The 19,119-nt window shown below is 47.2% G+C and overlaps 1 protein-coding gene across 3 annotated transcripts in view; it reads left to right on the top strand.

Moving 5' to 3' along the window:
• ZNF653 (zinc finger protein 653) overlaps nt 1-19,119 on the top strand; it is a 50,272-nt gene that overhangs the window by 7,719 nt on the left and 23,434 nt on the right. For all 3 annotated transcript variants that reach the window (XR_012243056.1, XM_073622681.1, XM_073622680.1), the window contains exons 4-5: nt 5,333-5,779; nt 10,608-10,785. Coding sequence is in view for 2 of the 3 variants with exons in the window: in XM_073622681.1 (XP_073478782.1) it covers nt 5,333-5,779; nt 10,608-10,785 (625 nt within the window). In the remaining variant the exon portion in view is untranslated. The remainder of the gene's footprint in view (nt 1-5,332; nt 5,780-10,607; nt 10,786-19,119) is intronic.

The raw sequence follows: 19,119 nt of genomic DNA, 5'->3' as shown, positions 1-19,119 counted from the left end.
CAGTGCATGTTATCTCAGCTTGTAGAGCTTGGATTCATTGAATGAGGTTACCAAAAATGTAAATATTGCAGAATATACAGCCTTATGCTACATAACTAAGCTCCATTTCATGCTGAATAAACAAAATTATGATTGTATCTTAACCACTTGCCGACCAGCCGCTGCAGTTTTACTGCGGCAGAATGGCATGGTTAGGCGAAACTACGCTATGTTACGTCACATCACCCTGTGGCCACTAGGGGCACACCCGCCTGCTGCTCGCCCGTGGAGCCGATGCGAGTGCCCTGCGGGCGCGATGACCACCGGGCTCCCGCGATCGCTCGTGACACACCGAGATGCGGGATCTGTGTGTTTAAACACACAGATCCCGCTTCTCTGAGGGGAGAAGAGACTGATCATGTGTTCATACTAAGTATGAACAGCGATCTGTCATCTCTCCTAGTCAGTCCCATCCCCCCCACAGTTAGAACACAGATAGGGAACACGGTTAACCCCTTGATCGCCCCCTAGTGTTAACCCCTTCCTAGAGCTGGGCGATTTTCTCCAAAAAAAAATTCGATTCACCATTTCAACGTTTTTTTTTTTTTTTATGTATACCGCGCCGGTCCTGAGGAGCTGCAGGCAGTAGTTTTTAGGCGATGCCGCGGCTTCGGCCTAGTCCGTGGTGTCCGGCATCGCGGACTCAGCCGAAGCCACGGCCTCACCTAAAAACTCCTGCCCGCAGCTCCTCAGGACCGGCGCAGTGTCAGCGCTGGTCCTGGTGAAAAAAAAAAATCGATTTCCTGAAAATTTGAATCGATTTGACCTCTCAATTCGATTCAAGATTCAAATTGATTTTTTCCCCAGCCCTACCCCTTCCCTGCCAGTGACGTTTTTACAGTAATCAGTGCATTTTTATAGCACTGATCGCTGTATAAATGCCAATGGTCCCAAAAATGTGTCAAGTGTCCGCCATAATGTCGCAGTCCCGATAAAAATCGCAGATCACCGCCATTACTAGTAAAATAAATAAATAAAAATGCTATAAATCTATTTGGTTTGCGCAAAAGTTATAGCGTCTACAAATCAATATACGCTTATTGCGATTTTTATTGCCAAAAATATGTAGAAGAATACGTATCGGCCTAAACTGAGAAAAAAATAGCTTTTTTTTTTTTAAAAAAAAATGGGGATATTTATTATAGCAAAAAGTACAAAATATTGTGTTTTTTTTTTTTTTTTTTCAAAATTGTCGCTCATTTTTTTGTTTATAGCGCAAAAAATAAAAACCGCAGAGATGATCAAATGCCACCAAAAGAAATCTCTATTTGTGGGGAAAAAAAAAGGACGTAAATTTTGTTTGGGTACAGCGTCCTACGACCGCGCAAATGTCAGTTAAAGCGACGCATGTAGGCAGTCCTGCTCACCGGGTTTTAACCCTTACCAACTCTAACCAAAGCAAAGAAAAAAAGTTTTGGCTTGGCATACACTTTGGGGTTGATTTACTAAAACCGGGGAGTGTAAAATCTGGTGCAGCTGTGTATGGTAGCCAATCAGCTTCTAACTTCAGCTTGTTCAGTTAAGCTTTGACAATAAAACATGGAAGCGCATCTTCACTGATCTCATAATTAGATTCGAATACAATTATCCTGTCAACGATTTGAATCCGCAATGCATCACGATTAATGTCCATGGTTTTTATCCAAAAATTCAAGCAGTCAGAAGAACTTCATTTTTTTTTTTTTTTTTTCATTTGCTCTTAGCGCAATATCCTATTTGGGGAGGGTAATTCTCATAACCATCCCAAAAGAGGGCTACAAGTTATTCACTTTCAGTTCATTTCAGAGAACAAAGGGACATTTTTTACATCTAGAGGAATAACGGAAAGGCTTCTTTGCTGTAAGAGCTGTGAAAATGTGGAATAGCCTGACTCTCTCACAAACTAGTTCTTGGCTGCTCAGTAGATTTTCTACAAAGACCTGAAATGCATTCCTGTCCTAAATGCACAAAATATAAATGACAGTGACAGAGGGATGGTGGTGGGAGGGATGGAATCAGGCAGAGGGATGGTGGTGGGAGGGATCGAATCAGGCAGTGGGATGGTTTTGTGAGGGACGGGCTCAGTGGCAGAGGCATGGTGGTGGTGGGAGGGATGGGGATCAGGCAGAGGGATGGTGGTTGAAGGGATGGGATCAGGCAGAGGGATGGTGGTGTGAGGGATGGGATCAGGCAGAGGGATGGTGGTGTGAGGGATGGGATCAGGCAGAGGGATGGTGGTGAGAGGGATGGGGATCAGGCAGAGGGATGGTGGTGGGAGGGATGGGGATCAGGCAGAGGGATGGTGGTGGGAGGGATGGGGATCAGGCAGAGGGATGGTGGTGGGAGGGATGGGATCAGGCAGAGGGATGGTGGTGGGAGGGATGGGGATCAGGTAGAGGGATGGTGGTGGGAGGGATGGGATCAGGCAGAGGGATGGTGGTGGGAGGGATGGGGATCAGGCAGAGGGATGGTGGTGAGAGGGATGGGGATCAGGCAGAGGGATGGTGGTGAGAGGGATGGGGATCAGGCAGAGGGATGGTGGTGGGAGGGATGGGGATCAGGCAGAGGGATGGTGGTGGGAGGGATGGGATCAGGCAGAGGGATGGTGGTGGGAGGGATGGGATCAGGCAGAGGGATGGTGGTGGGAGGGATGGGGATCAGGTAGAGGGATGGTGGTGGGAGGGATGGGATCAGGCAGAGGGATGGTGGTGGGAGGGATGGGGATCAGGCAGAGGGATGGTGGTGAGAGGGATGGGGATCAGGCAGAGGGATGGTGGTGGGAGGGATGGGGATCAGGCAGAGGGATGGTGGTGAGAGGGATGGGGATCAGGCAGAGGGATGGTGGTGGGAGGGATGGGGATCAGGCAGAGGGATGGTGGTGGGAGGGATGGGGATCAGGCAGAGGGATGGTGGTGGGAGGGATGGGGATCAGGCAGAGGGATGGTGGTGGGAGGGATGGGGATCAGGCAGAGGGATGGTGGTTGGAGGGATGGGATCAGGCAGAGGGATGGTGGTGGGAGGGATGGGGATCAGGCAGAGGGATGGTGGTGGGAGGGATGGGGATCAGGCAGAGGGATGGTGGTGGGAGGGATGGGGATCAGGCAGAGGGATGGTGGTGAGAGGGATGGGGATCAGGCAGAGGGATGGTGGTGGGAGGGATGGGGATCAGGCAGAGGGATGGTGGTGGGAGGGATGGGGATCAGGCAGAGGGATGGTGGTGGGAGGGATGGGGATCAGGCAGAGGGATGGTGGTGAGAGGGATGGGGATCAGGCAGAGGGATGGTGGTGGGAGGGATGGGGATCAGGCAGAGGGATGGTGGTGGGAGGGATGGGGATCAGGCAGAGGGATGGTGGTTGGAGGGATGGGATCAGGCAGAGGGATTGTGTTGGGAGGGATGGGTAGTATGTAATCCAGCCCACAGTTGCCGCCCGTGTAGCAGTTAAACTGCTATAGGAAAGACGGGAAGCAGTTAATATCTCTACCACTGATATCCAGTCATATACACAGTCAGGGACCAGATTACTCTACCGTTTTGTTTCTGGTAGCAAAATTGACCGCCAAGAGGAAAGCAGAAACAGTCATACTTAAAGCTGAACTCCAAGCACAAAAACTTTAACCACTCCCCGCCGTATAGTAAAATGACAGTGGGCCGGATGCACTCTCGTTCTGGGACGACATATTACGACGCCCCAGAACCGCCGCTCTTGTGGGGGCGTGCAGTATGGCGATCGTGGTCGGGCCGTGTTCCTAGGACACGGCGCGACCCCGATCTCGGGAAAGAGGCGATGATGCAGCTCTTTACCCATGTGATCGGTTGTGCCCAATCACAACTGGTCACATGAAAACAAGGAAATACCGTTTATCGACTCACACTGACAGAGTGTGAGGAGAGGAGAGCCAATCAGCGGCATCTCCTCACAGGGTAGACCTGTACAGATAATCAGGGCACTGATCAGTGCCCTTACAGTACAGCCCCACCAGTGACACCAATTGGTGCCCATTAGTGATGCCAGTCAGGGCCCATCCGTGTCTGCTCATCAGTGCCACCCATCGGTGCCCATCAGTGCTGCCCATCAGTACCACTAATCAGTGCCACATATCAGTGCGGCATATTAGTGCCTCCTCATCAGAGCCCATAAGTGCTGCCTCATCGGCGTACATTAGTGAAGGAGAAAAATGACTTATTTACAAAATTTACTGACAGAAACTAAGAGTAACTTTTTTCCTTTCTTTTAGCAATAATAAAAAACCCAGCAGTGATTAAATACTGCCTAAAGAAAGCTCTATTTGTGTGAAAAAAATGATAAAAACATCATTTGGGTTCAGTGTTGTAGAAAAAAAAGAGGTAACCCCTATAAGGCCCCTTTGACACTGGGGCGGGGTCGGCGGTAAAGCGCCGCTATTGTTAGCAGCACTTTACCGTCGGTATTCGGCCGCTAGCGGGGCGCTTTTACCCCCCGCTAGCGGCCGAGAAAGGCTTAAAAACCACCGCAAAGCGCCTCTGCAGAGGCGCTTTGCCGGCGGTATAGCCACGCTGACCCATTGATTTCAATGGGCAGGAGCGGGGAAGGAGCGGTGTATACACCGCTCCAAAGATGCTGCTGGCAGGACTTTTTTCCCCGTCCTGCCAGCACACTGGTCCAGTGTGAAAGCCCTCGGGGCTTTCACACTGGAGACAAAGCAGCGCCATTTTCGGGTCGGTTTGCAGGAGCTATTTTTAGCACAATAGCGCCTGCAAACCGCCCCAATGTGAAAGGGGCCTAATGAATGATAATAATAATGTGTAGAAGGTTGTACCATCATCCAGAACATTAGAGATAAGGGGTCAGAAGCCTAGTCCCCAGCAAGGCTTCCCCCCAAAAAATGGAGCAATTGGACTATCTCGGTTCAGTGTTGCATGACCGCGCAATTGTCATTCAAAGTGTGACAGAGCTGAAAATTGGCCTGGGCAGGAAGGGGGGAAAGTGCCCGGTAGGCAAGTGGTTAAAATACATTTCTCAATAGCCAAAAGGATATAAATCTACATTATGTGACCCAGTTGGCCCCTCCTACTACAGGCTTCCTGCAGAAAACTACAGGAGGGGGCGGAGACAAGACCAGTCACCCTGCACAAGAGCGCACAGCAGTGATTGGTCTTTATTACAAGATGCTCCTGTACAGGGAAGTCTTCATATGCACATGTAACTCATTTTCAGCATTCAACACAGGCACTTCTGTACCTTTTTATAATTATTTAAAAACTGTTAAACTGTCATTATGCAAATTTACTGCAGTCTTTATTCTTACTACATTTCTTTGGTTCAACATTCACAGGGTATGAAGATGGAGCTGAGTCAGATGACTCCTCCTCCAGGTCCGCCCCCCTGACCCTGTCCACAGAACCATGCCAAACCTTGGAGCAGCTGGATCACGCTCCATACTCTCAGCCTTCTGAGAATGTGACAGAGGGGGAGGCTCCGTGCACAGATGATGCAGAGACAGTGGTGTGTGTCCCCATGGGACCCACAGCCAGAGGACTCTTTGAAGAAGTGACTCAGGAAGCTCTGGGACAGGTGGTGGCTGCTGGCTGCCCCTCCCAAGTCATTATCATTGCCGGACCTGGCTATGAGGCATTGGCAGCAGAGGGGATCCAGCTGGACATGGCAGATGGGAGCAGTGAAGAAGAGGGCACTGGGACAGCGCTTGAGGCCGTGTCCGCATTCACACAGACGGAGATTGAGGAAGAAGAGGAGGAGCAGAGTGGTGCTGGGACCATGACAGGTATCCTGCAGGATCATGTTTATAGGAATAGTGTCATAGGTGAAGGCACCAGAGATCTCAGCAGTGTCAGATCCTTTTATTGCAAACTGTCTTAGGGCCGGTTCACACCATAAAAAGTGTGTCCTAGTGCATGCATTTTAGTGCATAAAATAAAAATGATCAGGCGTCTGCTGGAGCCCCTATGGAAGAAGATAGTATTAGTCCACAGAGAAATGGTACAAGGCTGCAGAGAAGTTCCATGAAGTGCTTAGACCCTGGTATAACCTCGATATAAATGTTGAGGGAAGACGGTCTTATCATGAGTACAATTATTGAACAGCCTCTACTAGTTCCTTGAAAAGGATGTATAGTTTATTGGGATAAACCGTTAAAAACTTACATGGTAACTGTCTAACCGAGTGCCAATGTATCAATCCACATATGTAGTTGGTCCATGTGGTTCTGCCAGTTGAGGAACCCCCTTTCCCTTTTCTGGATGGATGTAAGGCTTTACATCCATCCAGAAAAGGGAAAGGGGGTTCCTCAACTGTCCATCCTTGGTGTGGTTGTGACCATTGACCACCACAACAGCAACATAATTGGTGCACAGTGACACATCTAGGACCCTTCCATCCAGAGACAGGCAGAACCACATGGACCAACTACATCTGTGGATTGATACATTGGCACTCGGTTTTGACAGTTACCATGTAAGTTTTTAACGGTTTATCCCAATAAACTATACATCCTTTTCAAGGAACGTGTAGAGGCTGTTACGTGTAGAGCGGGGATATGCAATTAGCGGACCTCCAGCTGTTGCAAAACTACAAGTCCCATCATGCCTCTGCCTCTGGGTGTCATGCTTGTGGCTGTCAGAGTCTTGCTATGCCTCATGGGAATTGTAGTTCTGCAACAGCTGGAGGTCCGCTAATTGCATAAATTGCATATCCCTGGTGTAGAGGCTCGGCTTTTATTAGGGTTGCACCAATACCACTTTTTTAAGACCGAGTAAAAGTACCGATACTTTTTTTTCAAGTACTTGCCGATACCGATTACCAATACTTTTTTTTTAAAGTCCTGTGACAGTAGCACACTAATATGCAGCACTGATGGATTGTGTCAGTAGTTTTTTATTTTCTTTTTTTTTATTTTTTACTATTTATTTTTTACAATGCTTTTCTTTTTTGGTGGGGGGGGTGGACGCTGTCAGTGTGTTTTTTATTATTTTTATTTTTTTATTATTTTTAAAAAAAATTTACTTTATTACTTTTACTTTATTTTACCTTTTACATATTTATTTATTACAATTCTTTTATTTTTTTTTATCAGCCCTGTTGGGGAACTTTGGTGAGATATCAGGGGTCTTAACAGACCCCTGCCATCTCCCTTTTGAGCCAGGGAAAGGGACTGAGGACAGAGTTTCCCCAGTCCCTTTCTCTGCAGCCTTAGCTGCACTAAAGATGAATGGAGAGGAGATAGTGGCTCCTCTCCATTCATAAACTGAAGCATCGTAAACACATTTACAATGCTCAGTTATGAATGGACAGAGGCAGTGATCACTGCATTCAGAAAAGGAAGGAGATGGTAAATGACAGATTTACCGCCTCCTTCCTCTGCTCTCCATCTTGGCAGATCGAGGACAAAGGGGGCAGAGGAGCACGGAGGGGGACCGGAGGAGCATGGAGGACACACAGGGGGACTGGAGGAGGGTACGGGGACAGGCAGGGGTGATTGGTGCGGCGGTGGGGGGAGTTACAAGCACCATTCTCCCTGTATAGATTTCAATAAAGCAGTTGAAAGCTGCGGGAGGGAGAGGAGGAGAAGCGTCTATCAGCTGCTTTATTGAAATCTATACAGGGAGATCGGTGCTTGTAACTCCTCCCCAGAGCCGCACCGATCATCCGCTGACTGCCCAGGTATTGGATCAAGCATCGGAGCATTTGCCCGAGTACAAGTACTTGGGCAAATGCTCGGTATCGGCACCGAGTATCGGTGCAACCCTGGCTTTTATGCATGAGTTAAATTTCGATTTTTTAATACCCAGGGCAGTTCTGACACTACTAAGATGTCCGATTCTCTTTAAAGTAGACCTTTAAAACGTGCCTTTAAAAAAAAAAAAAATCCTACCTAAACTATAAAGACCCCAACCTTTGAATCTAACCTTGACCTTTGACCCATACCTTGACCCTAACACTGACCCTGACCTAGATCAAACCTTGATCTTTCTTTCTTTCCCACTTCGCATATATGTGTACAGTTGGTGACAAGGGGTTAACATCCGTCCATCCTCCTAGGACTGTCATAAACAGGGATAATGGGGAGGTACGCAGCACAAAATGTCGAGTTGAAGCTTCACCACGAGACACGTTAGAGCTTGTCTTATGAAAGCTGAAATCAGTTCTATAAAAGTCAGAGGTAACTGAGAGACACATTGACTTAAACAGCTTGCCGACCATATACTGTATGTGTGTGTGTGTGTATATATATATGTATGTATGTATGTATGTATGTATGTATGTGTGTGTGTATATATGTATATGTGTGTAGAGATAGAGATATATATCTCTATCTATATATATATATATATATATAATCTATCTCTATTATACACGGCGGCTCTGCTGCCCAGGATCACGTACCTAGTACATGATCCTGCACTTCTGGGGCGCGCACGTGCCACCGGCGGCCGGCTACCACTGTGATTAGACACAGCGGGAACGGGTACGACGGACTCGATGCTTCAGTACATAGGCAGAACGTAAACAAGGCAGATCGCCATTCTGTCAGTACAGAAGACCTGGATCCTGTGTCTCTGCTAAACAGGGGCATCGATCAATGCCTTCCCCTAGTATAAGCACCTCCCATACCGTAAAGCTCTGGCTAGGCAAACATTTAACCCTTTGATCGCCTGTGATGTTAACCCCTTTCCAGCCAGTGTCATTAGTACAGTGACAGTGCATGTGTTTAGCACTAATCATTGTATTAGTGTTACTGGTCCCCAAAAAGTGTCAGTTAGGCTTAATGTAAAAGAAACGCGGCTAAATGCGAGTTACTGCGTTTAGCCGCGTTTTGGTGTCTGAAATGTCGGAAACTTCAGCGTCTGAACTCATTTTTTTGCCTTCAAAGAAAAGCCTCTAAAGGCAACTGCCTAAAAACGACATTAAACGAGCCTGTGTACATGTACACATAAGAGAATATTGGATGAGTACAGGGGCAGCTGAAAAAAGCATCCAACGGCCTCTGAACATCAGTTTACCAGCAGCAGTGTACATGAGGCCTTAGTTTCCCGGCTGTCCTCTGCAATATTTTTTTTTTTATAATCAAAATTTTTTATTTTTATTACAGACTTCAACATCTCAATTCAATATTGTACATTCTTGTATTTCCATAGTTTACATTAAGATACACAGAAATAAACATTACAGGAGAAAACTAAGTACCAAGCTATCTTGTCAAAAGTTTACCAGTTATACTACCCCCCCCCCCCCCCCTCCAAGAAAGGAGAAAAAAAAACCCAAAAAAGGTTGTTAATTCCCTCCTCCCCGCCATCTCTGGGGTAAGCCTGCTCTATCCCTTCCCACTCCATTCTCCATTCCTTCTACTTACGGCCATGTATTCTCCTACTATACCCTTCTGTGTCGAGGAAGGAAAAAAAAAAAAAAAAAAAAAGTCCACCTACTTCTAAAGAGGCCACTATTGGCCATGGTGTTGTCCGCTGCACTATCGCAGTCCCGCTATAAGTCGCTGATCGCCGCCATTACTACTAAAAAAAAATTAAAAAAAAATAAATAAAAATACTTCGTAGGCTGTAGATGCTATAACTTCTGCGCAAACCAATCAATATATGCTGCGATTATTTTATTTTTTTTTTACCAAAAATATGTAGCAGAATACATATTGACCTAAATTGATTAAGACATTTTTTTTTAATTGAATATATTTTATACCAGAAAGTAAAAAGTATTTTTTCAAAATTGTCTTTTTTTTTTTTTTCTGTTTTATAGCGCAAAAAATGAAAACCACAGAGGTGATCAAATACCACCAAAAGAAAGTTCTATTTGTGGGGGGAAAAAAAAGGACATTAATTTTATTTGGGTACAGCGTCGCACGACCACGCAATTGTCAGTTAACCCCTTCCCGCCGAGCATACGCAGATGTGCCGCCTCGGCTTTCGGGGTTATACCGGGATGATGCCCCCAGCTGCAGGCATCATCCCGGTACCGTTTTTTAAAGCCGGCGATCGGCTTTCTGGGGATAACAACCGATGCGGCTAGAAGCCGCTCGGCTGTTATAGCAGTGGAGCAGGAGGGGACGTCCCCCCCCCCGCAGCTCTCAAAGGGCTTCCCGTCCCACTGGGAGACCCGACCGACAATCCGCCAATTCCGGCAGCTAGGGACAGACTGGCACGAAGCCAGAAATGGCTTCGTTCCAGTCTCCTGATGGTAAACACAGAAGCGACGTCATGACGTCACTTCCTGTTTAAAAAAAATATACAGTATTCAGAATCCCCGACAACGGCGATCTGAACACTTTGAAGTGCAAAGGAGGGATCGGGGGCATTTCAGGTGATACAGGAGTCCAAACGACACCGCACAAGCACTGTGCTGTATAACATGCTTTAAGGAGGCAGGATTAATTTTTTTTTTTTTTTTGGGTCACAAACGCTTTAAGCACTTGCTGCCCAGATTGGCATTAGCAATTCACTTGGTAGCTGGAGATGATTTTCCTTCAAAACCAATAGAAGCCGAATGTGTAGTATAGCGTGTTCTATTACTACATGGTATCAGTCAGTGATATTGTATATTACAAGATGGACAGATTGACCCTGTGCCCTTGTACTTTATCCTAGATGAGGACACACTGTACACCCTGCAAGAGGAACCGGAGGAATGCCAAGTTCCCAGACTGGTGCTCAGTTCTCAGTTACCTGATGTGGACTCCATGGAGGAACCGTCTGGACCAGGACCTATGGTTAGTGTGGACTATCAGGCAGAGAACACAGTGCCGGTTCCAAAAGAGCCTGAGAAGTGAGTACCAGCTCTCGCCTCTCTATCCTAGTATGTGGGTCAACTTCTATCTATCATCACTAGATATAGATACTTTTATTACTGGTATTCCCTCATTTTGTGTGTGTTCCAAACAACCTTATTTTTCATAACCGAATTCCTAGAACAAAAGTGTTTTATATCTAATTTATTACCGTATTTATCGGCGTATAACACGCACATTCATTTTAAGAGGGAAGTTTCAGAAAAAAACTTAAATTTTGAATAAGGAACTTTGAAGCAAAATAAGGGTCAGTGCCCATCTGCAGCCTCACCATTGCCATCAATGCAGCCTGATCAATGCTCATCTGCAGCCTCGCAAGTGCCATCAATGCAGCCGCACAAGTGCCATCAATGCAGCCGCACAAGTGCCCATCAATGCAGCCGCACAAGTGCCCATCAATGCAGCCGCACAAGTGCCCATCAATGCAGCCGCACAAGTGCCATCAATGCAGCCGCCTCACCATTGCCATTAATGCAGCAGCCTCACCATTGCCATTAATGCACCAGCCTTGCCATCAATGCAGCAGCCTCGCCATTGCCACCAATGCAGCAGCCTCGCCATTGCCACCAATGCAGCAGCCTCGCCATTGCCACCAATGCAGCAGCCTCGCCATTGCCACCAATGCAGCAGCCTCGCCATTGCCACCAATGCAGCAGCCTCGCCATTGCCACCAATGCAGCAGCCTCGCCATTGCCACCAATGCAGCAGCCTCGCCATTGCCACCAATGCAGCAGCCTCGCCATTGCCACCAATGCAGCAGCCTCGCCATTGCCACCAATGCAGCAGCCTCGCCATTGCCACCAATGCAGCAGCCTCACCATTGCCACCAATGCAGCAGCCTCACCATTGCCACCAATGCAGCAGCCTCACCATTGCCACCAATGCAGCAGCCTCACCATTGCAACAGCCTCACCATTGCCATCATTGCAGCCTGATCGATGCCCATCTGCAGCCTAGAGGGGACAGGGAGGGGGGTGGGACGAGCGCCGACAGATTACATACAGAATCTGCTATGATAGACAGAACAGTGGTCCAATGGCGGCCCAGGAGGCGGGACTTCCTATTACAGAGGCCTCCAAGTAAACAGGAGATTCTCACTGTATGTAATCTCACGGTGCTCATCCCCCCCCGTCGCTTCCGAGGCAGCTAAAATTGAAGTATGTAAGTAAGTTTGCACCAGATTTTCAGGGTGAAAAAGTGCGTGTTATATGCCAATAAATACAGTATTTGCTAAAACCATAAACTGTTCTGAAGAATTTACCTTGAGGCTGGGTTCACACTGATACATTGGGGGAACCACAGTGATTCCTGTGCGCATCTGAATTAAAAGGCAGGTCACACTGCGCTCTGCGAACCGCTGCAGGTGTCACTATAAAGTTAATGACACCCCCAAATTGGTTCGCAGAACGCAGTGCGAACTGTGGAATCGGATCACATGCCATCGGACTCCAGTTCGGACCAAAAAAGGGGTCCTGCACCATTTTGGTGCGAATGTGATTTCAGCCCTACAAAAACTGTATAGCTGAATTTGCATTGCACAGACATCGCATGTGATGTTCACAGGAATGCGATGTCTGCAATCGCATAAGTATGAACCCAGCCTTAGCTGTCTGGAGGAAAGGGTACCTATTAGTTCCAGGCCTGGGGAGCATGTGACTCACTCCCCTTCCTAAAATGCTTAAAGTGAAACTTTGGTAGGAAAATTAAGTCCTGCTTGATGACTTCAGGCTGGCCCCTTTTGCAGGTACAGCTATGTAAAGCATTACAAATAAATGTCTATACTGTTTAAAATCCAGTAATAAACTGTCTCCTCCTGCTCTGCACATGCTCAGTTGCTGTCCATTTTGCACTGCTGAGTTTTTAGAGGTCAATCTGCTGACGGCCTTAAAACGGAATTAATTCTTTACAGCCAAGGAAGCTGCTTCTGTTTGATCTGTATGGTACTCCACATGTGATGAGTTATGACACCAGTCATTTGATGGTTTGACAGTTTGGTTGAGAACACAAGCAAATGTGACAGTTTAGCAATCCCGGCATTCCAGGAATGTAACCGTTTTTTGAAATCACGAAGACCCCTTTCACACTGGGGCGCTTTGCTAAGCGCCCTGAAAGAGCCGCTGCTGTGTCTCCAATGTGAAAGCCCTGAGGGCTTTCACACTGAAGCGGTGCGCTGGCAGGACGCTAAAAAAAGTCCTGCTAGCAGCATCTTTGGAGCGGTGTGTACACCGCTCCTCCACCGCTCCTGCCCATTGAAATCAATAGGGCAGCGCGGCTATACCGCTGGCAAAGCGCTGCTGCGGCAGCGCTTTGCAGGTGGTTTTAACCCTTACTCGGCGGCTAGTGGGGGGTAAAAGTGCCCTGCTAGCGGCCGAATCGCAACACGAATTTGGCGGTAAATCGGCGCTTTACCGCCAACGCACCCAGCGCCCCAGTGTGAAAGGGACCTAAATCCACGTTATGATTTACTGCTGTTCTCGGGCTCTGGGCTTCAACATAATGGCAGCCTCCAGCAAGAAGAAACGGGAGCAATGCTGGAGGCAATTTACAGCACATATTTTGGTAGCATAATTATTTATTTATTTATTTCAGGTACTTATATAGCGCCGTCAATTTACGCAGCGCTTCTACATATACATTGTACATTCACATCAGTCCCTACCCTCCAAGGGGCTTACAATCTAAGGTCCCTAACCCACATTCATACATACTAGGGACAATTTAGACAGGATCCAATTAACCTACCAGCATGTCTTTGGAGTGTGGGAGGAAACCGGAGTACCCGGAGGAAACCCACGCAGGCACAGGGAGAACATGCAAACTCCAAGCAGGTAGTGTCGTGGTTGGGATTCGAACCAGTGACCCTTCTTACTGCTAGGCGAGAGTGCTACCACTACACCACTGTGCAGCCCATAATTATTAATGTGGAATGTATGTTCCTTGCTAAAGAACATTTTTTTTTTTTTAAATCTAGTTGTTATGAGTAAAGTTCTGCTTTAAAGTGGTTGTAAACAAACCTCAGTCATCTGAACAAAGCACAAATATCGGTAATGTTTACTTATGTCTCTCCAAAGCTCTAAGACCCCATACACACTATTAGATTTTCTTCATATTTTTGTCTTCAGATTTACCAAAACCTTGTAGTGCATACAAATTGAAACTCTTAAGGTTTGACCACCATATTATATGGTTTTGGTAAATCTGACGACAAAAATCTGCAGAAAATCGAATAGTGTGTATGGGCCTTAAGTGGTGCTTAACCACATGCCGACCGCTGCACGCCGATATACATCAGCACAATGGCAGTGGTGGGCAAATGGGCGTACCTGTACGTCCCCTTTAATTGGCGGGCCGCATACAGCGTGACCGTGCCCGTGGGACCCGCAGACTCTATGTCCACCAGTCTCCCGGCAATCGTGTCACGGAGCCGCAGAACGGGGAGATGCCTATGTAAACAAGGCATTTCCCCGTTCTGCCTTGTGACATGACAGAGATCACTGCTCTCTGTGATCGGGAGCAGTGATCGCTGTCATGTGACTGGAAGCCCCTCCCCCTACAGTTAGAATCTATCCCTAGGACGCACTTAACCCTTTGATCACCCCCTAGTGTTTAACCCCTTCCCTGCCAGTGTCATTTACACAGTAATCAGTGCATTTTTATAGCACTGATCGCTGTATAAATGACAATGGTCCCAAAATAGTGTCAAAAGTGTCCGATGTGTCCGCCATAATGTCGCAGTTACAATAAAAATTGCAGATCACCGCCATTACTAATAACAAAACAATTAATAAAAAAAAATGTCATAAATCTATCCCTTATTTTGTAGACGCTATAACTTTTGCGCAAACCAATCAATATACGCTTATATATTTTATATTTTATATTTTTTTACCAAAAATATGTAGAAGAATACATATCGGCCTAAACTGAGGGGAAAAATTTTTTTTTTTTAATATATTTTTGGGGGATATTTATTATAGCAAAAAGTAAAAAATATTGTGTGGTTTTTTGTTTTGTTTTTTTGTTTTCAAAATTGTTGCTCTTTTTTTGTTTATAGTGCAAAAAATAAAAACCGCAGAGGTCATCACATACCACTAAAAGAAAGCTCTATTTGCGGGACAAAAAAGGACGTCAATTTTGTTTGGGTGCAACGTCGCACGACTGCACAATTGTCAGTTAAAGCGACGCAGTGCCGAATCGCAAAAAGTGCTTTGGTCAGGAAGGGGGTAAAATCTTCCGGGGCTGAAGCGGTTAATGCCCCCTGTTATCAGCATTAGTCACTTCTGAGGAGTTTTCCATGAGATACATTTCTGCTGGGGGAGGAGAGCTCGGCACACAACTTGTCTAGTTAGAATACAGCTCTGCATGTTCCTTTGTTCCTGTGCTGTCTGTGGAGGTGAGTGTGTCCCCCTTAGACCCCTTTCACACTGGGGCGCTTTGCAGGCACTACATCGCTAAAAATAGCACCTGCAAAGCGCCCTGAAAGAGCCGCTCCTGTCTCTTCAGTGTGAAAGCCCCGAGGGCTTTCACACTGGAGCGGTGCGCTGGCAGGACGCTAAAAAAAGTCCTGCTAGCAGCATCTTTGGAGCGGTGTATACACCGCTCCTCCACCGCTCCTGCCCATTGAAATCAATCGGGCAGCGCGGCTAGGCTGCCGGCAAAGTGCTGCTGCAGCAGTGCTTTGCGGGTGGTTTCAACCCTTTGCACGGGTGCTTGAAGTCAGAGTCAACGGCTTGGTATTTTGGACAGCTAATTTATCTAAGAGAAATTCCAAAAACATGGCCTGTTGGGGGTACTTGAGGACAGGGTTGAGAGCCACTGATGTGGACAAAAGAAGGCTGCAGATAAATAAGTAAAACTCATGTAGGAGGATTTGTTTCATCCCTGTGTATCACCCGAGGCCAATCACTTCTCTGGGTATATGAGAGGGTTTACAACCACTTTAATGTCACTAGTAGAGAAGAGCTCAGGCCTGTTTAGATCCTAGTCTGAATCCACCTGAGCTGTCACTGCACAATGCCAGAGGCCGAGGCATTCCCCGCATGTCTACAAGGAGGTGTATACATACACCTGCGGGGCGGAGAATGCCTCAGACACTTGTGATTGGCTTTGTGCATTCACAGATTCCTTGCAGGATAGCTCAGGTGGGTTTCAACTAGAATCTAAACACACTCATCCCAAGTCACCAGCACACCATTCAACTACAAAATTTGGCGTTTATTAGAAACCAACTAAAGTGTAATGTTTCTGGCCCACCAATGACCCCTTCATCAGCAATAGTAACACGCTGGGGCTTGAAAAAGTCATACTTTGCACCTTAATTGTGATTAACCCCTTCCCGAACGCGCACCACAGATTTACTGCAGCAGGGCGGATCTATTGCGCGAAACGACATACCCATTTCTGGGGCATGCGCCAGAGGGGGAGCCAATCAGCTGGGATCTGCCGATAGTTCCCCAGAGAGGCAGAGCGGCGATCTGCCTATATAAACAAGGCAGATCGCAGTTCTGACAGGGGAGAACACAGAGATCTTGTGTTTCTGCTAAGCAGGAACACAGATCTCTGTCTTCACCCAGTCAGACCATCCCCCACACAGTTAGCAAGCACCCCCTAGGGACACACTTAACCCTTAAAGCGGAGTTCTGCCTGCAAAATACTGCAGCTGCTGACTTTTAAATAAGGACACTTACCTGTCCAGGGCTCCCGCGATGTCCTCACCTGAAGCTGACCCCTCCCTCGGCTCGGGGTGGAGGCGCCAGCATCTTAAAGGAATCAGGAAGTGAGGCCTTGCAGCTTCACAGCCTGTTTCCCTGCTGCTCATGCACGAGTCGTGCTGCACGTTTTGACTGGTCCCTGCTGTCTTATGGGGCCTGTGTGTCTCCCCGAAGACAGCGGGGGGGAAATGGAGGAGGGGCCGGACATGGCGTAGATCGCCGCAGATACTGCCGCAATCTTTTGCTGGAAGTGGGAGCAAATACCTGTATTAGACAGGTCTCTGCTCCCCCCCTCCCCCTGCAAGGTGCCAAATGTGACACCGGAGGGGGGGGAGGAACCGGATCAGCGGAAGTTCAATTTCTGGGTGGAACTCCACTTTAACGCAGTAACAGTGCATATTTTTAGCACTGATCACTGTATTGGTGAATGAATGAATGAATGATTTATAAAGCGCTGCAAATGCGAACTGAATCGCCTCAAGGCGCTGGATGCATTTTCTGATGTCAGCTTCTCAGAAAAGGAAGGTCTTTAGTTTTTCTCTGAAGGCCTGGTGGTTTTCTTCCATGCGGATGTTGGTAGGAAGAGCGTTCCATAGTTGAGGTCCTTGGACTGCGAATCTTCGTTCTCCCTTTGCTTTGTAGCGGTATTTGGGAATGGTAAGGAGGTTTTGGTTAGCTGATCGAAGACTGCGATTCGGTGTGTAGTGTTTTATTTTCTCGCGGAGATATGGTGGGGCGTTTCCTTGTACGCATTTGTGGGTGATGCAGAGGGTCTTGAATGTGATCCGTTTCTTCACGGTTAGCCAGTGTAGGCTCTTTAGGGAGGGGGAGATGGATTCCCAGGGTTTTTTTCCTGTTAACAGTCTTGCCGCCGTGTTTTGGATGAGTTGTAAGCGCGCAAGCTGATATTGGGGTAGTCCTACATAGAGCGAATTTGCGTAGTCGAGTCGGGAATTGATGATTGTTCCCACAACTGCCGCTTTGTCCTCTTCTGGGATGAAGGGGATTAGTCTGCGTAGTTGGCGGAGGAGATGGTGGGATCCGCTCACCACTGATCCTATTTGTGCATCCATTGTCATTCCTGAGTCAAAAATGACTCCAAGACTCTTGACTTTGGTGCTTGGGGAGATGGTCTGTCCAAGGATGGTGGGAGGTGTCCATGTAGTCTTTATTTTGGAATTTTTGTTAGCTTGTAGGAGAAGTAGTTCTGTTTTTGATCCGTTGAGTTTGAGGGAGCTAGTGGTCATCCAGTCGTCTATTAAGGAGAGGCATTTCTGTAATTGCTGATGAAGGTCTTTTTGTCCGTTGATACGAAGGTAGAGTTGGGTGTCGTCAGCATATGAATGGAAACAAAGATCGGTTTTCCTGATGATATTGAGAAGTGGGCGGATGTATATATTGAATAGTACTGGTGACAAGGGTGATCCTTGAGGGACTCCGCAGGAGACTGCCCGGGTTTCCGAGGTGAATGTACCTAGTTTCACTGCCTGGGAGCGATTCTCTAGGAAGGATGTAAACCATTTTAGAGCAGAACCTGTAGCTCCTACTACTTCAGCGAGGCAGACGAGTAAAGTATTGTGGTCTACTGTATCGAATGCTGCGCTGAGGTCTAACAGTACCAGGAGACTCTGTTCTCCGTCGTCTGCTGCTTCAAGGGCATCATCCCATATCTTCAGAAGTGCTGTTTCTGTGCCATGGCCTGGGCGGAAGCCTGATTGCAGAGGGTCCAGGAGTTGGTGTGTGTCCAGGTGGCGTTGTAGCTGTTGTACTACTGCTTTCTCCATAATCTTGGAGATGGTGTTGAGGCTTGTTATTGGTCTGCGGCAGTTAGGGTCCTTAGGGTCGAGATTGGCTTTCTTTAGGAGAGGTTTGACGATGCCTTGCTTGAGGGAGGTTGGCACAGTCCCTTCTTTGAATGATTGATTTATGAGCTGTGCTAGGATAGGAGCCAAGATGTCGGAACATTCTTTAAGCAGTTTAGTGGGGATGATGTCGTTCGGTGATGTGCTGTCTCGAAGGCTTCTGATGATGTTTTTGGTTGTGTCTATGGTGATTGGGGACAAAATGAAATTCGGTGGTTGAGTGATGTTCGTGTCGATATCCTCTTTTTGGTTTGGTTCAGTGAGGATGATCGTTGTTTTCTGATGGATTGATTTCCGAATGTTGTCGATTTTGTCGATGAAGAAATCTGATAACTCATTGCAGAACTCTTGAGTATCGTTTCCTGGGGGCTCTAAGCAGGTCGGGTTCATAGACTGAGCCACTATTTTGAACAGTTCCCGCGGACGGTTTAAGGCGGATGAGATGGTGTCTGAGAAATGTTCTTTTTTGGCTTTGAAGATTGCCTTGTGGTATTTCCCCGTGAGTGCTTTGTAGTTAGCATGGTTTTCCTTGGTAGGATTTCTTCTCCATGCTCTTTCAGCTTTTCTACGTTCTTGCTTGAGTAGGGTGAGAGTACCATTGAACCAGCTTGAGTTTTTTTTGCGGATGAGTGTTCTGCGTTTTGGTGCCACGAAGTCTGCTGTTTGTAGTAATACATTGTTTAGGGAGTTCAGCGTTTGTTCTGTTGAGAGGTTTGAGTTTAGCAAAAGAATTTTGCTC

The sequence above is a fragment of the Aquarana catesbeiana genome, linkage group LG03 (assembly GCF_042186555.1).
Source record: "Aquarana catesbeiana isolate 2022-GZ linkage group LG03, ASM4218655v1, whole genome shotgun sequence".
Taxonomy (NCBI): Eukaryota; Metazoa; Chordata; class Amphibia; order Anura; family Ranidae; genus Aquarana; species Aquarana catesbeiana.
This window is presented reverse-complemented; position numbering and strand designations above follow the sequence as displayed.